Raw genomic sequence first — 17,350 nt, 5'->3', positions numbered from 1 at the left:
AGTGATATTTGAATTAAAGGGACAGGCATCATTGGTCCATACCAAAATACTGGGCAGATTTGCAGAAATCATCTTCCTTTCTGCACTATTCAATGTAAAGGCAGAGAGGCTGGATTATTTATCCTATAAAAGGGAGATGAGCGGAAGACATCGGGTTGATATATTCCCTACCCAAGGCTCAATGACCTATTTATATTTCTCACCTGATGATGCATGTTCTTATAATCAAGGTCTCAAGATTTATACATCAGACAGGGAAAAATACACAGAACAATACAAGTTGCATTTTTATATGCCCCAGTTTATATCCCTAAATGACAAAAAGTATTCGGAGGAGGGGCAGAGCCTATTAGTTTACAAGGTTTACAAGCCTATGATTAGGAGTCTGAAGCAGGCTACAGTGAAATTCAAAATGCAGCTCAAGAGAGTAAGGCAGCAATTTCATCTGGGGAGAGAATACATTACCAGTACATTTTCTTTTCTGGATCCTTATCACTAAATCAGCTGAAAAATCTGTTCTTAAAAGCAATCATAATGAAATTTTCTATTGTTCAATGAACCTGGCCTTCAGGAATATAGGAAATTAAGTCAGAATAAGATAATTTTGAATCTCCAATAAATACTCCAAAGTTTTAGGTATTTAATATTTATTTAGTTCATAAAAAGGCACTGCCCCCTCCAGTCTTCATCCATGAAACTTTCATGACTACCTCTCTGCTTTGTGGCTTCTTTTAGTGCCCAAGTTATATCACATTTCTCGCTGAAGTTCAGACAATTGAAAACAGACTCACATCTAGGGAAATCAACAGACCAACAATGGCAAAACACAATACCATGAAATGGAAAAATAATGTTTGTTACAGGAGTGCAGCAATTTAGAGAATGTCTCAGGAGTGCGGCTCACTGGCAGCTGCAGCTATGTTAGCGTTTCTCTCTGCCTCAAGTTCAGAAACAAGCTGGACTATCTCAGGGTGACTGAATTTTCCTGTAAAACCAAAGAACAGAGAAAAATACATTCCCATATTGACAAGAGAACATATCCATTTCCCCAGCTTGATCCCAGGGCTCACTGGGGGCTCTAGTCTGTGATCTGACCCACACTTCATTCCAAAGCAGAATGAGATTCCAGGTCCTGAGAAGGGGCTGGAAAGGACCATTTGGCATTCATGCTCTGTCACTCCAGGTGCCACTGAGATTAAGGATGAGACTCAGGCAAGGAATCATCAATTAGGCAGAGCTAAACTTCACCAGACTCCTGAGTGTCTCTATCAGGAACTACAGGAAAACTCAAGTGTGAGAGCCCAGAAAGCTGAAGACAATCTCTGCCCATTCCAAACCTGCAATTAAATAAGGAGAATGAATAACCTATATATGAAAAGACAAGGAGGAAGACCACAGGGGCTAGGCCAGCTCAGAATGTAAACAAGGATGCAGGGTGTCTCTCTTGTAAACATCTCTCTACTTCAATTGGCTGATCTGTGCTGTCATCCCTGCTCCTCAGACCTTCCCAGATTTCTGCTCTGATAGCAGCCAAGCTCTAAGCTATCATAGGTCCATGGTGGCTAGCATGGGGGACTGTTCAACCCAACATCTCTTCCTTTTCTGGCCTGTGTCTTTTGTTGCTTACTGTTCATTCCACATTAAACTCTACTCCATTTATTTCCTATCCTCAACTTCTTATCTGAATATACCCTTTCCTTTCTTTTTAGATGCTCCACATGAAAGGGTCAGAAAAGGGTACCAACAGCGGGTTTCTCTAATGTTAATGTTGGTCACTACACTGAGTAAGCCAAACTAAAATGGACTCTTGTTGAAAATGGTGTTGAGTACCTGCCGTAGAATCATAGAAGTCTTGTAGTCTTCCAGGTTTGTGTTCAAGGTCTTCATACTCAGATGCCTGAAGAATCATCTCACATTGGTCTAGCTGCTTCACAAATTTGGCTTCTGCACTAGACTGGGTCTCATACTCCTAAGTAAAGGGACAATTAAGGCAGCATGATTAGTGCTGCGTAAGGTATCCCAGGAAAATTCTGACTCTGGTACCCAAAATCAGTGTGACAGCTACAAGTATATTCTGTATTGGCCCCATTTCTCTACTGTTTACAAATCCTTCAGAGACACTTCTTCTGTAATTTCACAACCTAACACCAGGACTCTACACAAGAAAGATGTGCTCACCAGTCTAAGTATTCTACCAGATGCCATGGAAGTCTCATACGCTCATCTTAGGTACTTCCAAGATCTTTTCTTCCTGTTCAATACCCTGTCTTCATTTTAAGATCATTATTCTTTAATCTACCTAAGTAGTTTAGATATTTTTAATCTCAAGCTGATATTTCATCTTATGCCTCTTAAGCTTGTATTTCCCTTTCCATTTCATGTCAGGCTTTCCTTTTCATTTGTAAGTGAATTTCTAGCTTTATCATTTACTTTTGGTTACCACTTTGCCTGGGAATCTCTGTGCTTACTTTCCAAATAGGGTAGATTTAATTAAGTCCCTCTGAGTTAACACTATTGAGGATACAGTCAAGATCTGAGGATTTTACATGCACTGCTATGTGCATGTGTTGCAGGTGGGAGGTGGTGTTGGTGGTGGGGGGGTGAGCAGCTTTTCCACTTTTTCCTTCCCACAGGCCCCTCCCTCTGCAGTGCAGACTTCGAACAAGAATCTCCAGGAGGTCTGCTTCTTTTTTTCAGAATGACGCATGCCACGCAACCACAAGTCCCAATTAATAATATATAGATTCATTCTTCTATTAAAACTAGAGTGCCCCCAACTGGTTTCCCTGCCAAGGTTTTGTTTGTAATTCTACCCCAGATGTGTTCAGACAATAAACCTGTCATGGTTTCTTGGCAGGGTGATGTGACATGAATCACTTAAAGGTTTCTTAGTTTTTATTACATGCTTATTCTTACAAAGGCAGCTACTTGGATTTGATAAAGCTGAGAACTGTACAGAGGAATCATTTCAATATGGAACCAAAAACATTTTGCTTTATCTCAAAGGCACTGAAAAATAATTTCATTTTATTTGTTTATTCACATTCAGTTATATATTTATGTTTAATAAATTCAAGTTCATGATTTAACAAAAAGAAATACTCCAAGCATAGCAGTCTAGAATATTTTTTTTTCTGTTAAAAGTTGAAAGTGAGAAAAATATTTAAAGACCATTAGGAAATACATCATATAACAAATTCTCATGAACTTACACATTTCTTTTAAAAGAAATATAAATTATTGAAATTTTGCCTAAAAAATAATGATATAGGCATTCTCCAATAAAAAGGCAGAGCATACAAAATAATACTACAGACAGAACTCTAAGGGTGAGAAGAATGCATGGCATTTAGAGAAATTATTGCAAGTAGTTCTTAATGTCAGGAAGAGTCAGGTTCAGATTTGCATTTTTTTTTTTTTTTTTTTTTGAGATGGAGTCTTGTTCTATCACCCAGGCTGGAGTGCAGTGGTGCAATCTTGGCTCACTGCAACCTCCACCTCCTGGGTTCAAGTGATTCTCCTGCCTCAGCCTCCTGAGTACCTAGGACTACATGTGCTTCCACCACATCCGGCTAATTTTTTGTATTTTGAGTAGAGATGGGGTTTCACCATGTTAGCCGGGATGGTCTAGATCTCCTGACCTCGTGATCTGCCTGCCTCAGCCTCCCAAAGTGTTGGGATTACAGGCATGAGCCACTGCGCCTGGCCACCAGGTTTGCATTTTAGAAAGGTCATTCTAACTACACGTGGATAATATCTAGATTGGAAGCAGAGAAATAGATTTTGTAGCATTAGCAGAGAAGTTATAGGAATCTGATCTAAGAGAGTAGCTGTGAAGATGGAGAGAAGCAGTAGGATTTAAGAAATATTAAGGATAACGAAGTGAACTAAAATATAACAGTAAATGAGATAGAAACCTGAAAATGACTGCCTGGTTTCTGGTTTGAGTAACTAGGTCCATCGTAAAATAGTAAGCAAAAGAGAAGAAACAGATAAAAACTGACACAGCAAAGAAACAGTAAAACCCAAACCTCATGGATAATATATACATCAAAACTAAGGGACATGACATTCCCATCAAGTCCAGATACAGCAAGAAGAGACAAACCACCTCTAAGCCCTGCATGCAATCAGCATCTGGAAGCAACAGGATGAATGTCTGATGGACCTGAGAATAGGAGAATCTCAAAAGAGCCAATAGGTATTCTCTAGAAAACTCACATTTTAAGAACAGTAATTGACACTGGGAAGGATCTTGCCCACTCCAATAGTGGATAAACACAAGGAGCTTAAGTTCAGCCCTAGTGAATTTTCCAATCTAACCTGCTGGGGCTCCTTTCCAGGAGAGGGCCGATATGAGGAGAAAGTACTGGGAATAATATTAAAATTGAGTGGTATACATATAACACAGGAAAAAAAACGTCCACTCAGAGACTTTTGTTAAATCATGAACTTGAAGAAAAAAACCATATAAAAATGGGGAAGGGGAACAAAAGCAGGAGGACATCTCTTAAAGCAAGCCAACTTTTTTTTTTAATGCTACATTAGAAAAAACACATACAATAACAACAAAAGCAGAAGCTTTGTGAAGTTAAAAAAGCAACTTGTGAGGGGGGCACCAAGATGGCCGAGAGAAGCCAGTACTGGAATGCAGCTCCCAGCAAATGAGACGCCGAGGGCTAGAGGACTTCACGATTCCAAACCAAACAAGGTTCCAGGTTCGTTTCTGTGGGATTGGTAGCACACTGAAATTAGGCCCAGGGAAGCAAATCAAGACGGGGGATGGGGCACGGGGGTGGGGGGGTGGGTCGTGTCCCCACCTGAAAGGTGCAGCTGGCTCGGAGGGTCGGGGGACTTAACTCCCTTTGTGCTCTGTTTCAGATCCTGTGCTTACCTCATCCCTCCTGCAACCCACCTTCATGAGAGCCCTGCCAGACAGTGGGGCGTGGATGCAAATCTGAGCAGCAGTTACTGGTCGCGGCAAGTTGTCGCAGGGACCTGGGCGAGAGTTTGAACGAATGCCAGTGAGACGGACCCTCCCACAGAGGGAGGCAGAGTTGAAAGCAGGGAAACAGACCATAAGGCCTGGCAGGTCCCACCTCCACAGAACTCAAACTGAAGCCCTTGCTAGAGAGCTTGACTGCAAATACACCAGCTTGACCCCAACCAGGAAGATCAAGCTTTGGGAGAGACACCATTGGGAAGGCGGGGCCAATCTCACCTGCAAACAAACTCCAGGGCAGGACCACCCACCCAGCAACCTGACTGAACCAGAGAGCCCAGCAATGCCCTCTACAGGCCAAAAAAGATACAGCTCCAACCTCGACAGGGAAAAAAAACGTCCGCTCAGAGACTCCTCCTGAAATCACCAACTTCAAAGATTAAAGGGAGATAAATCCACGAAGACAGGAAAAATCCAGCACAAAAAGGATGAAACCATCAAAGAACAGAACACCTCTTCTCCTCCCAGGGATCACAACTCCTCACCATCAAGGGAACAAAAAAAGACAGAGAATGAATCTGACGAATTGACAAAAGCAAGTTTCAGAAGGTGGGTAATAACAAACTTCTCTGAGTTAAAAGACCATGTTCTAGCCCAATGCAAAGAAACTAAGAAAGTTGAAAAAAGGTTAGAAAAAATGCTAACTAGAATAACCAGCTTAGAGAAGAACATAAATGACTTGATGGAGCTGAAAAACACTGCACGAGAACTTCGCAAGGCATACACAAGTTTTAACAGCCAAATCGATCAAGCAGAAGAAAGGATATCAGAGATAGAAGATCAAATCAATGAAATAAAACAAGAAGGCAAGATTAGAGAAAAAAGAGTGAAAAAAATGAACAAAGCTTCCAAGAACTATGGAATTATGTGAAAAAACCTAATCTATGCTTGATCAGCGTACCTGAATGTGATGGGGAGAATGAATCCAAATTGTAAAGCACTCTTCAAGATATTATCCAAGAGAACTTTCCCAACCTAACAAGGCAGGCCAACATTCAAATCCAGGAAATACAGAGAGTACCACAAAGATATTCCTCAAGAAGAGCAACCCCAAGGCACATAGTTGTCAGATTCACCAGGGTTGAAATGAAGGAAAGATTCCTAAGGGCAGCCAGAGAGAAGGGTCGAGTCACCCACAAAGGAAAGACCATCAGACTCACAGCGGATCTCTTGGCAGAAACTCTGGAAGCTAGAAGGGAGTGGGGACCAATATTCAACATCCTTAAAGAAAAGAACTTTCAACCCAGAATTTCATATCCAGCCAAACTAAACTTCCTAAGTGAAGGAGAAATAAAACCCTTTACGTACAAGCAATTGCTGAGAGGTTTTGTCACTACAAGACCTGCCTTACGGAAGCTACTGAAGGAAGTACTAAACAGGGAAAGGAACAACCAGTACACACCAAATGGTAAAGAATAACAATGCAATGAAGGAGCCACATTAATTAATGGGCAAAACAACCAGCCAGTAACAAAATGGCAGGATCAAATTCAAACATAACAATATTGACGTTGAATGTAAATGGCCTAAACGCCACAATCAAAAGACACAGACTGGCAAACTGGATAAAAAGTCAAGACTTGACAGTATGCTGTATTCAGGAGACTCATGTCACATGCAAAGACTCACACAGACTCAAAATAAAGAGATAGAAGAAGATTTACCAAGCAAATGGAGAGCAAAAAAAACCAGGGGTAGCAATCCTAGTCTCTGATAAAACAGACTTTAAACCAACAAAGATCAAAAGAGACAAAGAAGGGCATTATATAATGGTAAAAGGATCAATGCAACAAGAAGAGCTAAATTATTGCAAATATTTATGCACCCAATGCAGGAGCACCCCAATACATAAAGCAAGTTCTTAAAGACCTACAAAGAGGCTTAGACTCCCACACAATAATAGTGGGAAACTTTAACACTCCACTGACAATATTGGACAGATCAACAAGACAGCAAGTCAGCAAGGAAATCCAGGACTTGAACGCAGATTTGGACCAAGTGGACCTAATAGACATTTACAGGACACTCCACCCCAAATCCAAATAATACACATTCTTCTTAGCAACACATTGCACTTACCCTAAAATTGACCACATAATTGGAAGTAAATCACTCCTCAGCAAATGCAAAAGAACAAAAATCATAACAAACAGTCTCTCAAACCACAGTGAAATCAAATTAGAACTCAGGATTAAGAAAAGCACTCAAAACTGCACAATCACATGAATACTGAACAACTTGCTCCTGAATGACGAATGGATAAACAATGAAATGAAGGCAGAAATAAAAACGTTCTTTGAAACCAATGAGAATGAAGACAAAATGTACCAGATCATATGGGACACATTTAAAACAGTGTCTAGAGGGAAATTTATAGCAATAAATGCCCACATGAAAAACAAGGAAAGATCTAAAATCGACACCCTATCATCAAAATTGAAAGAGCTAGAGGAGCAATATCAAAAAAACTCAAAAGCTAGCAGAAGACAAGAAATAACTAAGATCAGAGAACTGAAGGAGATAGAGACACAAAACACCCTTCAAAAAATCAATAAATCCAGGAGCTGGTTTTTTGAAAAGATCAACGAAATAGACCACTAGCTAGACTAATAAAACAGAAAAGAGAGAAGAATCGATGCAATAAAAAATGATAAAGGGGAGATCACCACCGATTCCTTGGAAATACAAACTACCATCAGAGATTACTACAGACAACTCTATGCACATAAAACAGTAAATCTGGAAGAAATGGATAAATTCCTGGACACTTGCACACTCCCAAGACTAAGCCAAGAAGAAGCTGAAACCCTGAAACGAACAATAACAAGGTCTGAAGTTGAGTCAGCAATTAATTGCCTACTGACCAAAAAAAGTCCAGATCCAGACAGGTTCACAGCTGAATTCTACCAGACATAAAAAGAGGAGCTGGTACCATTCCTGTTGATATTCCAAACAATACAAAAAGAGGGACTCCTCCCTAACTTTTTCTATGAGATCATCATCATCCTGATACCAAAATCCGGCAGAGACACAACTGAAAAAGAAAACTACAGGCCAATATCCATGATGAACATTGATGCAAAAATCTTCAATAAAATACTGGAAAACCGAATCCAACAGCACATCAAAAAGCTTGTCCACCACGATCAAGTAGGCTTCATCCTGGGGATGCAAGGCTGGTTCAACATACACAAATCTATAAACGTAATTCACCACATAAACAGAACCAAAGACAAAAACCACATGATTATCTCAAGAGATGTGGAGAAGGCCTTTGACAAAATTCAACAGCCCTTTATACTAAAAACTCAATAAACTAGCTATCGATGAAACATATCTCAAAACAACAAAAGCTATTTATGACAAACACACAGCCAATACCATACTGAATGGGCAAAATTACAAGCATTCCCTTTGAAATCTGGCACTAGACAAGGATGCCTGCTCTCACCACTCCTATTCAATATATTATTGGAGGTTCTAGCCAGAGCAATTAGGCAAGAAAAAGAAATAATGAGCATTCAATTAGGAAAAGAAGAAGTCAAATTATCCCTATTTGCAGATGACATGATCGTATATTTAGAAGACCCATTGTCTCAGCCCAAACCTCAAGCTGATAAGCAACTTTGGCAAAGTCTCAGGATAGAAAAATCAATGTGCAGAAATCACAAGCATTCCTATACACCAATAGCAGACAAATAGAGAGCCAAATCATGAGTGAACTCCCATTTACAATTGCTACAAAGAGAATAAAATACCTAGGAATACAACTAACAAAGGAAGTAAAAGATCTCTTCAAGGAAAACTACAAACCACTGATCAAGGAAATAAGAGAGGACAAAAACAGATGGAAAAACATTCCATGCTCATGGTTAGGAAGAATAAATATTGTGAAAATGGCCATACTGCCCAAAGTAATTTATAGATTTAATGGTATCCCCATCAAGCTACCACTGACCTTCTTCACATAACTGGAAAAAACCACTTTAAACTTCATATGGAACCAAAAAAGAGCCTGCATAGCCAAGAAAATCCTAAGCAAAAAGAACAAAGCTGGAGGCATCATGCTACCTGACTTCCAACTATACTACAAGGCTACAGTAATCAAAACAGCATGGTACTGGTACCAAAACAGAGATATAGACCAATGGAATAGAACAGAGGACTCGGAAGCAACACCACACATCTACAACCATCTGATCTTTGACAAACTGGATAAAAACAAGCAGTGGAGAAAGGATTCCCTGTGTAAATAAATGGTGTTGGGACAACTGGCTAGCCATAGGCAGGAGGCCGAAACTGGACCCCTTCCTTACACCTTATACAAAAATTAACTCCAGATAGATTAAAGATTTAAACATAAGAACTAACACCACAAAAACCCTAGAAGAAAACCTAGGCGAAGCCATTCAGGACATAGGCACAAGCAAGGACTTCATGACTAAATCACCAAAAGCAATGGCAACAAAAGCCAAAACAGACAAATGGGACCTAATTAAACTTAAGAGCTTCTGCACAGCAAAAGAAACAATCATTAGAGTAAACCAGCAACCAACAGAATAGGAAAAAATTTTCACAATCTACACATCAGACAAAGGGCTAATATCCAGAATCTACAAAGAACTAAAGCAGATTTACAAGAAAAAAACAAACAAACCCATTCAAAAGTGGGCAAAGGATATGAACAGACACTTTTCAAAAGAAGACAAATACGCAGCCAACAAACATGAAAAAATGCTCATCATCATTGGCCATTAGAAAAATGCAAATCAAAACCACATTGAGATACCATCTCATGCCAGTTAGAATGGCAATCATTAAAAATTCTGGAGACAACAGATGCTGCAGAGGATGTGAAGAAAAAGGAACACTTTTACACTGTTGGTGGGAGTGTAAATCAGTTCAACCATTGTGGAAGACAGTGTGGCGATTCCTCAAGGATCCAGAAATAGAAATTCCATTTGACCCAGCAATCTCATTACTGGGTATATATCCAAAGGATTATAAATCATTCTATCATAAAGACACATGCACACATATGTTCATTGCAGCATTATTTACGATAGCAAAGACCTGGAACCAACCCAAATGCCCATCGATGACAGACTGGACAAAATAAATGTGACACATAAACAACATGGAATATTATGCAGCCATCAAAAATGAGCTCATGTGCTTTGTAGAGACATGGATGAACCTAGAAACCATCATTCTCAGCAAACCGACACAAGAACAGAAAACCAAACAACGCATGTTTTCACTCATAGACAGGTGATGAACAATGAGAACACTTGGGCACATGGAAGAGAACAACACTCACAGAGCTAGGCAGGGGGTGTGGTGGGGGGGAAAACAGTGGGTGGGAGGGGAGGATGGCGAGGGATAACACCAGGAGAAATGCCTGATGTAGGTGACAGTGGGGGGTGGGGAATGGAGACAGCAAACCACCACGGCGTGTATGTACCTATACAACAATACTGCAGGATGCAGGCTGTGCACATGTACCCCAGAGCCCAAATACAATTAAAAAAAAAAAAAGCAATTTGTTCTTACCACAAAAAATAGATTGTGAGGTAATACATATGTTAATTAGCTTGTTTAGCCATTCCACAATGATTGCATATTTCAAAATATCATGTTGTGAACCATAAACAATTTTGTCAATTTAAAAATAAACGAAAAGCAAAAAGCAAAGAAAAAGGGCAATGTGAACCAAATTTCCATTCAAAATACAGTAAAATGAATTGACCATCAAAATAAGCAATAGAAAAGCACAAAGGCCAGATCCCATACAGATATCTCATAAGATAAAAAGAATAAGTAGCAAAATAACATCTCACAGACAATTTGTGCTGAAAAGACATATCAAAGACAGATTACAATTTAAAAAGAGATCTTGAATTTATATTTCAAAAAGAGATAAAAGACATTAAGAAAAATGATACAAGATGAGAGTCCTGGGCAAAATGAATAAGAACAGCTCCGGTCTGCAGCTCCCAGCCAGATCAGCGCAGAAGGCGGATGATTCCTGCATTTTCAACTGAGGTACATGGCTCATCTCATTGGGACTGGTTAGACAGTCGGTGCAGCCCATGGAGGGCGAGCTGAAGCAGGGTGGAGCATTGCCTCATTTGGGAAGTGCAAGTGGTCAGGGAACTCTATCCACTAGCCAAGGGAAGCCATGAGGGACTGTGCCATGAGGAACGGTATTCTGGCCCAAGTATTATGCTTTTCCCAGGGTCTTCACAACCCTCGGGCCAGGAGATTCCCTTGGGTGCCTACACCACCAGGGCCCTGGGTTTCAAGCACAAAACTGGGTAGTATTTGGGCAGACACTGAGCAAGCTGCAGAAGTTTTTTTTTGTACCCCAGTAGCGCCTGCGGCTCCAGCGAGACACAACCTTACACTTCCCTGGAAAGGGGGCTGAAACCAGGAGGCTAAGTGGTCTTGATCAGTAGATCCCACCACCACAGAACCCAGCAAGCTACACTGGCTTGAAATTCTCGCTGCCAGCACTGCAGTCAGAAATCGACCTGGGACACTCAAGCTTGGTGGGGGGAAGGGGCATCCACCATTATTGAGGCTTGAGTACGCAGTTTTCCCCTCACTGTGTAAACAAAGACACCTGGAAGTCTGAACTGGGCAGAGGCCACTGCAGTGATCCAAAGCCACTGTAGCCAGACTGTCTTTCTAGATTCCTCCTCTCTGGGCAGAGCATCTCTGAAAGAAAGGCAGCAGGCCCAGTCAAGGTCTTATAGATAAAACTACCAACTCCCTTTGGCCAGGCACGGTGGCTCACATCTGTAATCCCAGCACTTTGGGAGCCCGAGGTGGGAGGATCACAAGGTCAAGAGATCGAGACCATCCTGACCAACATGGTGAAACCCCATCTCTACTAAAAATATTTTTAAAAATTAGTTGGGTATGGCAGCATATGCCTGTAGTCCCAGCTACTGGGGAGGCTGAGGCAGGAGAATTGCTTGAACCCAGGAGGTGCAATTTGCAGTGAGCCGAGATCACGCCACTACACTCCAGCGCAGAGCAAGATTCTGTCTCAAAATTAAGAAAAAAAAACCTCCCATCTCCCTGGGACAGACCACCTGGGGGAAGGGATGGCAGTGGGCACAGCTTCAGCAGACTCAAATGTTCCTGCCTGCCGGTTCTGAAGATAGCAGCAGATCTCCCAGCATAGCACTTGAGCTCTGCTAAGGGACTGAGTGCCTCTTCAAGTGGCTCCCCATCCCCATGCCTCCTGACTGGGAGACACCTCTCAGCAGGGATCAGCAGACACCTCATACAAGAGAGCTCTGCTTGCATCTGGTGGGTGCTCCTCTGGGACAAAGTTTCCAGAGGAAGGAACAGGCAGCAATCTTTGCTGTTCTGCAGCCTCCACTGGTGATACCCAGGCATACAGGCTCTGGAGTGGACTACCAGCAAACTCCAACAGACCTGCATCAGAGGGGCCTGATGGTTAGAAGGAAAACTAACAAACAGAAAGGAATAGCATCAACATCAACAAAAAGGATATCTACACAGAAACACCATCCAAAGGTCACCAACATCAAAGACCAAAGGTAGATAAATCCATGAAGATGAGGAAAAACCAATGCAAAAAGGCTGAAAATTCCAAAAACCAGAATGCCTTTTCTCTTCCAAAGGATCACAACTCCTCACCAGCAAGTGAACAAAACTAGACAGAGAATGAGTTTGATGAATTAACAGAAGTAGGCTTCAGAAGGTGGGTAATAACAAACTCCTCTGAGCTAAATAAGCATGTTCTAACCCAATGCAAGGAAGCTAAGAACCTTGAAAAAATGTTAGAGGAATGGCTAACTAGAATAATTAGTATAGAAAAGAACATAAATGACCTGATGGAGCTAAAAAACACAGCTCGAGAACTTCATGAAGCATACACAAGTATCAACAGTCGAATAGATCAAGCAGAAGAAAGGATATCAGAGATTGAAGAGCAACTTAATGAAATAAAGTGTGAAGACAAGATTAGAGAAAAAAGAATAAAAAGGAAGAACAAAGCCTCCAGAAATATGGGACTATGTGACAAGACCAAATTACATGTGATTGGTATACCTGAAAGTGACAGGGAGAATGGAACCAAGTTGGAAAGGAGAACTTCCCCAACCTAGCAAGACAGACCAACATTCAAATTCAGGAAATGCAAAGAACACCACAAAGATACTCCTTGAGAAAAGCAACTCCAAGACACATAATCATCAGATGTCATCAAGGTTGAAATGAAGGAAAAAATGTTAAGGGCAGCCAGAGAGAAAGGTTGGGTTACCCACAAAGAGAAGCCCAACAGACTAAGAGAGGATCTCTACAGAAACCCTACAAGTCAGAAGAGAGTAGGGGCCAATATTCAACATTCTTAAAGAAAGTAATTTTCAACCCAGAATTTCATATCCAGCCAAACTAAGCTTCATAAGCAAAGAAGAAATAAAATCCTTTACAGACAAGCAAATGCTAAGAGATTTTGTCACCACTACGTCTGCCTTACAAGAGCTCCTGAAGGAAGCACTAAATATGGAAAGGAAAAACCAGCACCGGCCACTGCAAAAACATACCAAATTGTAAAGACCATCAACACTATGAAGAAATTGTATCAACTAACAGGCAAAATAACCAGCTAGCATCTATTATAAAGACACATGCACACATGTTTATTGCAGCATTGTTCACAATAGCAAAGACTTGGAACCAACCCATATGCCCATCAATGATAGACTAGATAAAGAAAATGTGGCACATATACACCATGGAATGCTATGAAGCCATAAAAAATGGACAAATGCATGTCCTTTGCAGGAACATGGATGAAAACGGAAACCATCATTCTCAGCAAACTAACACAGGAACAGAAAACCAAACACCGAATATTCTCACTCATACATGGGAGTAGAACAATGAGAACATATGGGCGCAGAGAGGGTAACATCACACATTGGGGCGTGTTGGTGGGTAGGGGGCAAGGGGATGGATAGCATTAGGAGAAATATTTAATGCAGATGATGGGTACAGCAAATCATCATGGCACATGTATACCTAGGTAGCAAACCTGCACCTTCTGCACGTGCATCTCAGAACTTGAAGTATAATAATAATAATAATAAAAGTAGAAGAAAATGATACAAGACATAGAATAACAATATAAAAACAATGAAAGATAAGATAAAAGGTTGTTTTAGAAATTAAGGCTAAGCAGTAAAGAACACAAGGGTAATTAGAGATGATAAATAATGCCTTAAGAGAAACAGAAATGGAGAAGAAGGATAAGTTTAAAAGTTGAACAGAAATGACGATATAAAGGATTTGAGATAAGGTGACAAATAGTGAAGACAGGCAAAGAAGAACCAACATACAGATACAGAGGAGTCCCAGGAAAAAGAAAAGCAAAGCAAAAGGAAAACTATACCTCAAGAAAACCTTAAAATTAAAATTTAAAAAAAAAATTTCAACATATATATTGAAAATGTATGCTAAATACCTAAGGATATTAACCCAGAATGAGCAACATGAAGACACATTCTAATAAAATTACCAGACTTAAAAAAAAAAAATCCTCTGGACACCTATGTAAAAACAGTATCTGGCATCTAAGAAAAATAAAAATTATGATCAGACTTTGACAGCTTCTCCATATTGTCAGAAGTTCAGTCAATTGGAGATACAGTTGGCTTAAGTACCCTTTTAAAAATGTCTCTTCCCATCTGTCCCTCCAAGTAGAGTTGGGGCTTGATGTACAGCAGCATAAGGATCCTGGCACCCTAAATCTTAAATCTGTTACTTCTATTTTCTTTTGATATAAATAATCTGACTTAAGATATTCAATAAAAGAAACTGGGAGCAAGGATTTTATATGCAGTGAAACTGACTTTCAAGTATAAAGAACACAGAGAAACTATTAATAACATGTAAGAAGAAGGAATGTTGTTCCTGTGAGCCTTTCATGAAGAATCTACTAGGCAACAAGCCGTAGAAAACCAAAACTGTTGAAAAATTGACGTAAGGACTGGCGATGAACACACCTATATGGTTACTTGTAGAAGTAAAACTAAATGCACTTTAAAGAGGGAGGTTATAGTGTGTAGCGGTGAAATGTTTTAACAATGTAGATATAGTCCAGTTATTTAAAAAAATAGGATGACTCAGGGTAGTATAGGCAAAACCATTTTTAAAATTGTTTTCAGTAATCAGAATTAATGATGGTGGTATATACAACTGTCAATCTGAGACTGGTTCATGTGTAAAGAAGGATAAAGCAAACGATTATTTACAGAACACTCTAATGCTAGCATCCTCTCTGTACTACATACATAGCCAGGATTCCTGTTGTGGGAAAAAGGATATGCAACATAATAGAGAAGTGGTTAAGTAAAAACTCTATAGTGCTAAATTTGAATTGAAAACATCAGTATGAACTCACAAGGTATTATGAGTGCAGTGACCATCCATGATGCTCATTATGTGGCCTTGAAATACCATTTTATATTTTAAAATAAACAAAAAAACAAAACAGGAGGTCAGGGTGGAACATGCTCCAGATGAAGCTGGAATGCCCTGCCATTTCTGCTATTGAAGAAGCTTTTACCCCCCTTTTCCTATATAAACTGTAATCGAAGTAGATGAGAGTGAAGCACAAAATTATTTCAGCTAATAAATGAAAACAAAAATAAAATATTAAGATATTACCATTCTGTAGCCCCCAAAGGATTAAGGGATGTAAGCATGAAGAAAAAACAGTCATTATGTGACGCATGACAAAAGAATCCAACAAAGAATCCAACCTAAGTCTGTCCAGCCTATGGATCTATCTGCCAATCTGCATAAAGTAAAGAGGACAGAGGTACGTGGACCTGCACCATGAGTGTGCAGTTGGGAAACTGGGAAACTCTGTAGGCCAAATGGTCTGGATTCAACAGGCAAATTATAAGAAAAAGAAAGAGATGGAGGGGGAAACTGTAGATTAAAGGGGATTTAAAAGACATTAAGCTTTAAAAAAAAAGTGAGCATGATTAAATTAAGATATCTAGAAATTAATACTTAAGTGACTAAGCCTTAAAGACATTCTAGTGATATCTGTGAAAACCAGGGTAGTGGTTACTTTTGTCAGGGAGAGGGTGTTTGGATCGGGGCACAGGGAAGAGCTTCTGGGGTGAATGAAAAAGTTCTAAATCTTTACCTGAGTTGTGGTTAGAAGAAAGTAATCTTTCTAATAACTCATTATGCTACTCTTGGGTTTTTGCATGGTTTTGAGTATTTTATTTCTCAATAAAAGGCTTTAAAATACTAAAAATGGCAGAAGAGAACAGGCACAGCCGTGAAGCTGTTCCTGTGGACAATCAAGTAGAGCTGTTCAGAAGGCTGCTGGGGTTTGTGTGTCTGGGGCTTGGGAGGAAGGTTTTTCAGGAGAACGTATGGGGCAATCAGCACATGATCACTGAAGCACAGGAGGGGTGTGGAGAGAAAAGAAGCCCAAGGACTTGGCCCTGAGAGGAAGACACAGGTTCTGAAGGTGAAGGTTGAAGGAGAGGAACGTTTGAAGAAACTCAAAAGAAACAGCCAGAAAGGCACAAAGAAAACCAGGAGAGGGCGAAGTCAGGACCTGAGGGATGAGATTTTCGGCAGTGAGTGACAACACCCCATCCTGCCAGTGTCAGGCAGCACATGGGCAGAGCGGGGTTGCCGGATCCAGCCACATGAAGGCCGCCTGTGACCTTAGAAAGAGCAGTGCCTGGTGGACCTATCAGTCACACCATGGTGGCTGTGAGGAAGCAGAATCAAGGAGTGCAGTTAACTTCTTACCTATTTAGTTGTGGAGGCAAGTAGGGAAATGTGGCATCCAGGGAAATTTATTCCAAAATAGGGTTGTGTGAACATATTTGCAAAGCTCCAAAAAGCTAGAAAACTTCCTGACAGTGTCTATGTTCTCAGAGATGGAAGAGGCAAGATTATTTGCTATAAAATCAGGGGAGAAGTGGCAAGATAGATGCTTGAAGAGAAAACTGAACAACTGATGTGGGGCAGACATAAAGGAGGGGGACAGGGTAGGGAAGTCACTGGAGGCCCACAGATGGGGTGTTGGCAGCCCTGAGGCTCTGCAGAGCCTGGAGGCCAGGGCAGCTGTGACCCCAGTCCCTATGGCAGGGAGGGTCCCCGTATGAGTGTTCTACAGCCTTCCGGCAGGACTGGAGAACACACATGACCAAATGACTCAGATTGGGGTTTGAAGAGCAACAGAGGGACATCCAAGCAGGATGGAGATTCAAGTTCTAGGTCCTGAAGACAGAGGACTAAATAGGCAGAGGAGAGGAAAAGAGGAAGATTAAACGT

General features: G+C 40.6%; 1 protein-coding gene across 2 annotated transcripts in view; it reads right to left on the bottom strand.

Annotated features, from left to right (window-relative positions):
• Positions 1–630: 630 nt before the first annotated feature.
• HDDC2 (HD domain containing 2) overlaps positions 631–17,350 on the bottom strand; it is a 30,493-nt gene continuing 13,773 nt past the window's right edge. For both annotated transcript variants that reach the window (XM_032274869.1, XM_032274870.1), the window contains exons 5-6: positions 1,831–1,969; positions 631–985 (exon numbers count right to left, since the gene is read on the bottom strand). In XM_032274869.1, coding sequence (XP_032130760.1) covers positions 888–985; positions 1,831–1,969 — 237 coding nt within the window. In that variant the 3' untranslated portion in view covers positions 631–887. The remainder of the gene's footprint in view (positions 986–1,830; positions 1,970–17,350) is intronic.

The sequence above is a fragment of the Sapajus apella genome, unplaced genomic scaffold (assembly GCF_009761245.1).
Source record: "Sapajus apella isolate SASKATOON/1434 unplaced genomic scaffold, GSC_monkey_1.0 scaffold6, whole genome shotgun sequence".
In the NCBI taxonomy this organism is placed as follows: domain Eukaryota; kingdom Metazoa; phylum Chordata; class Mammalia; order Primates; family Cebidae; genus Sapajus; species Sapajus apella.
The sequence above is the reverse complement of the archived record's forward strand: the minus strand, read 5'-3'. Positions and strand labels throughout refer to the sequence as shown.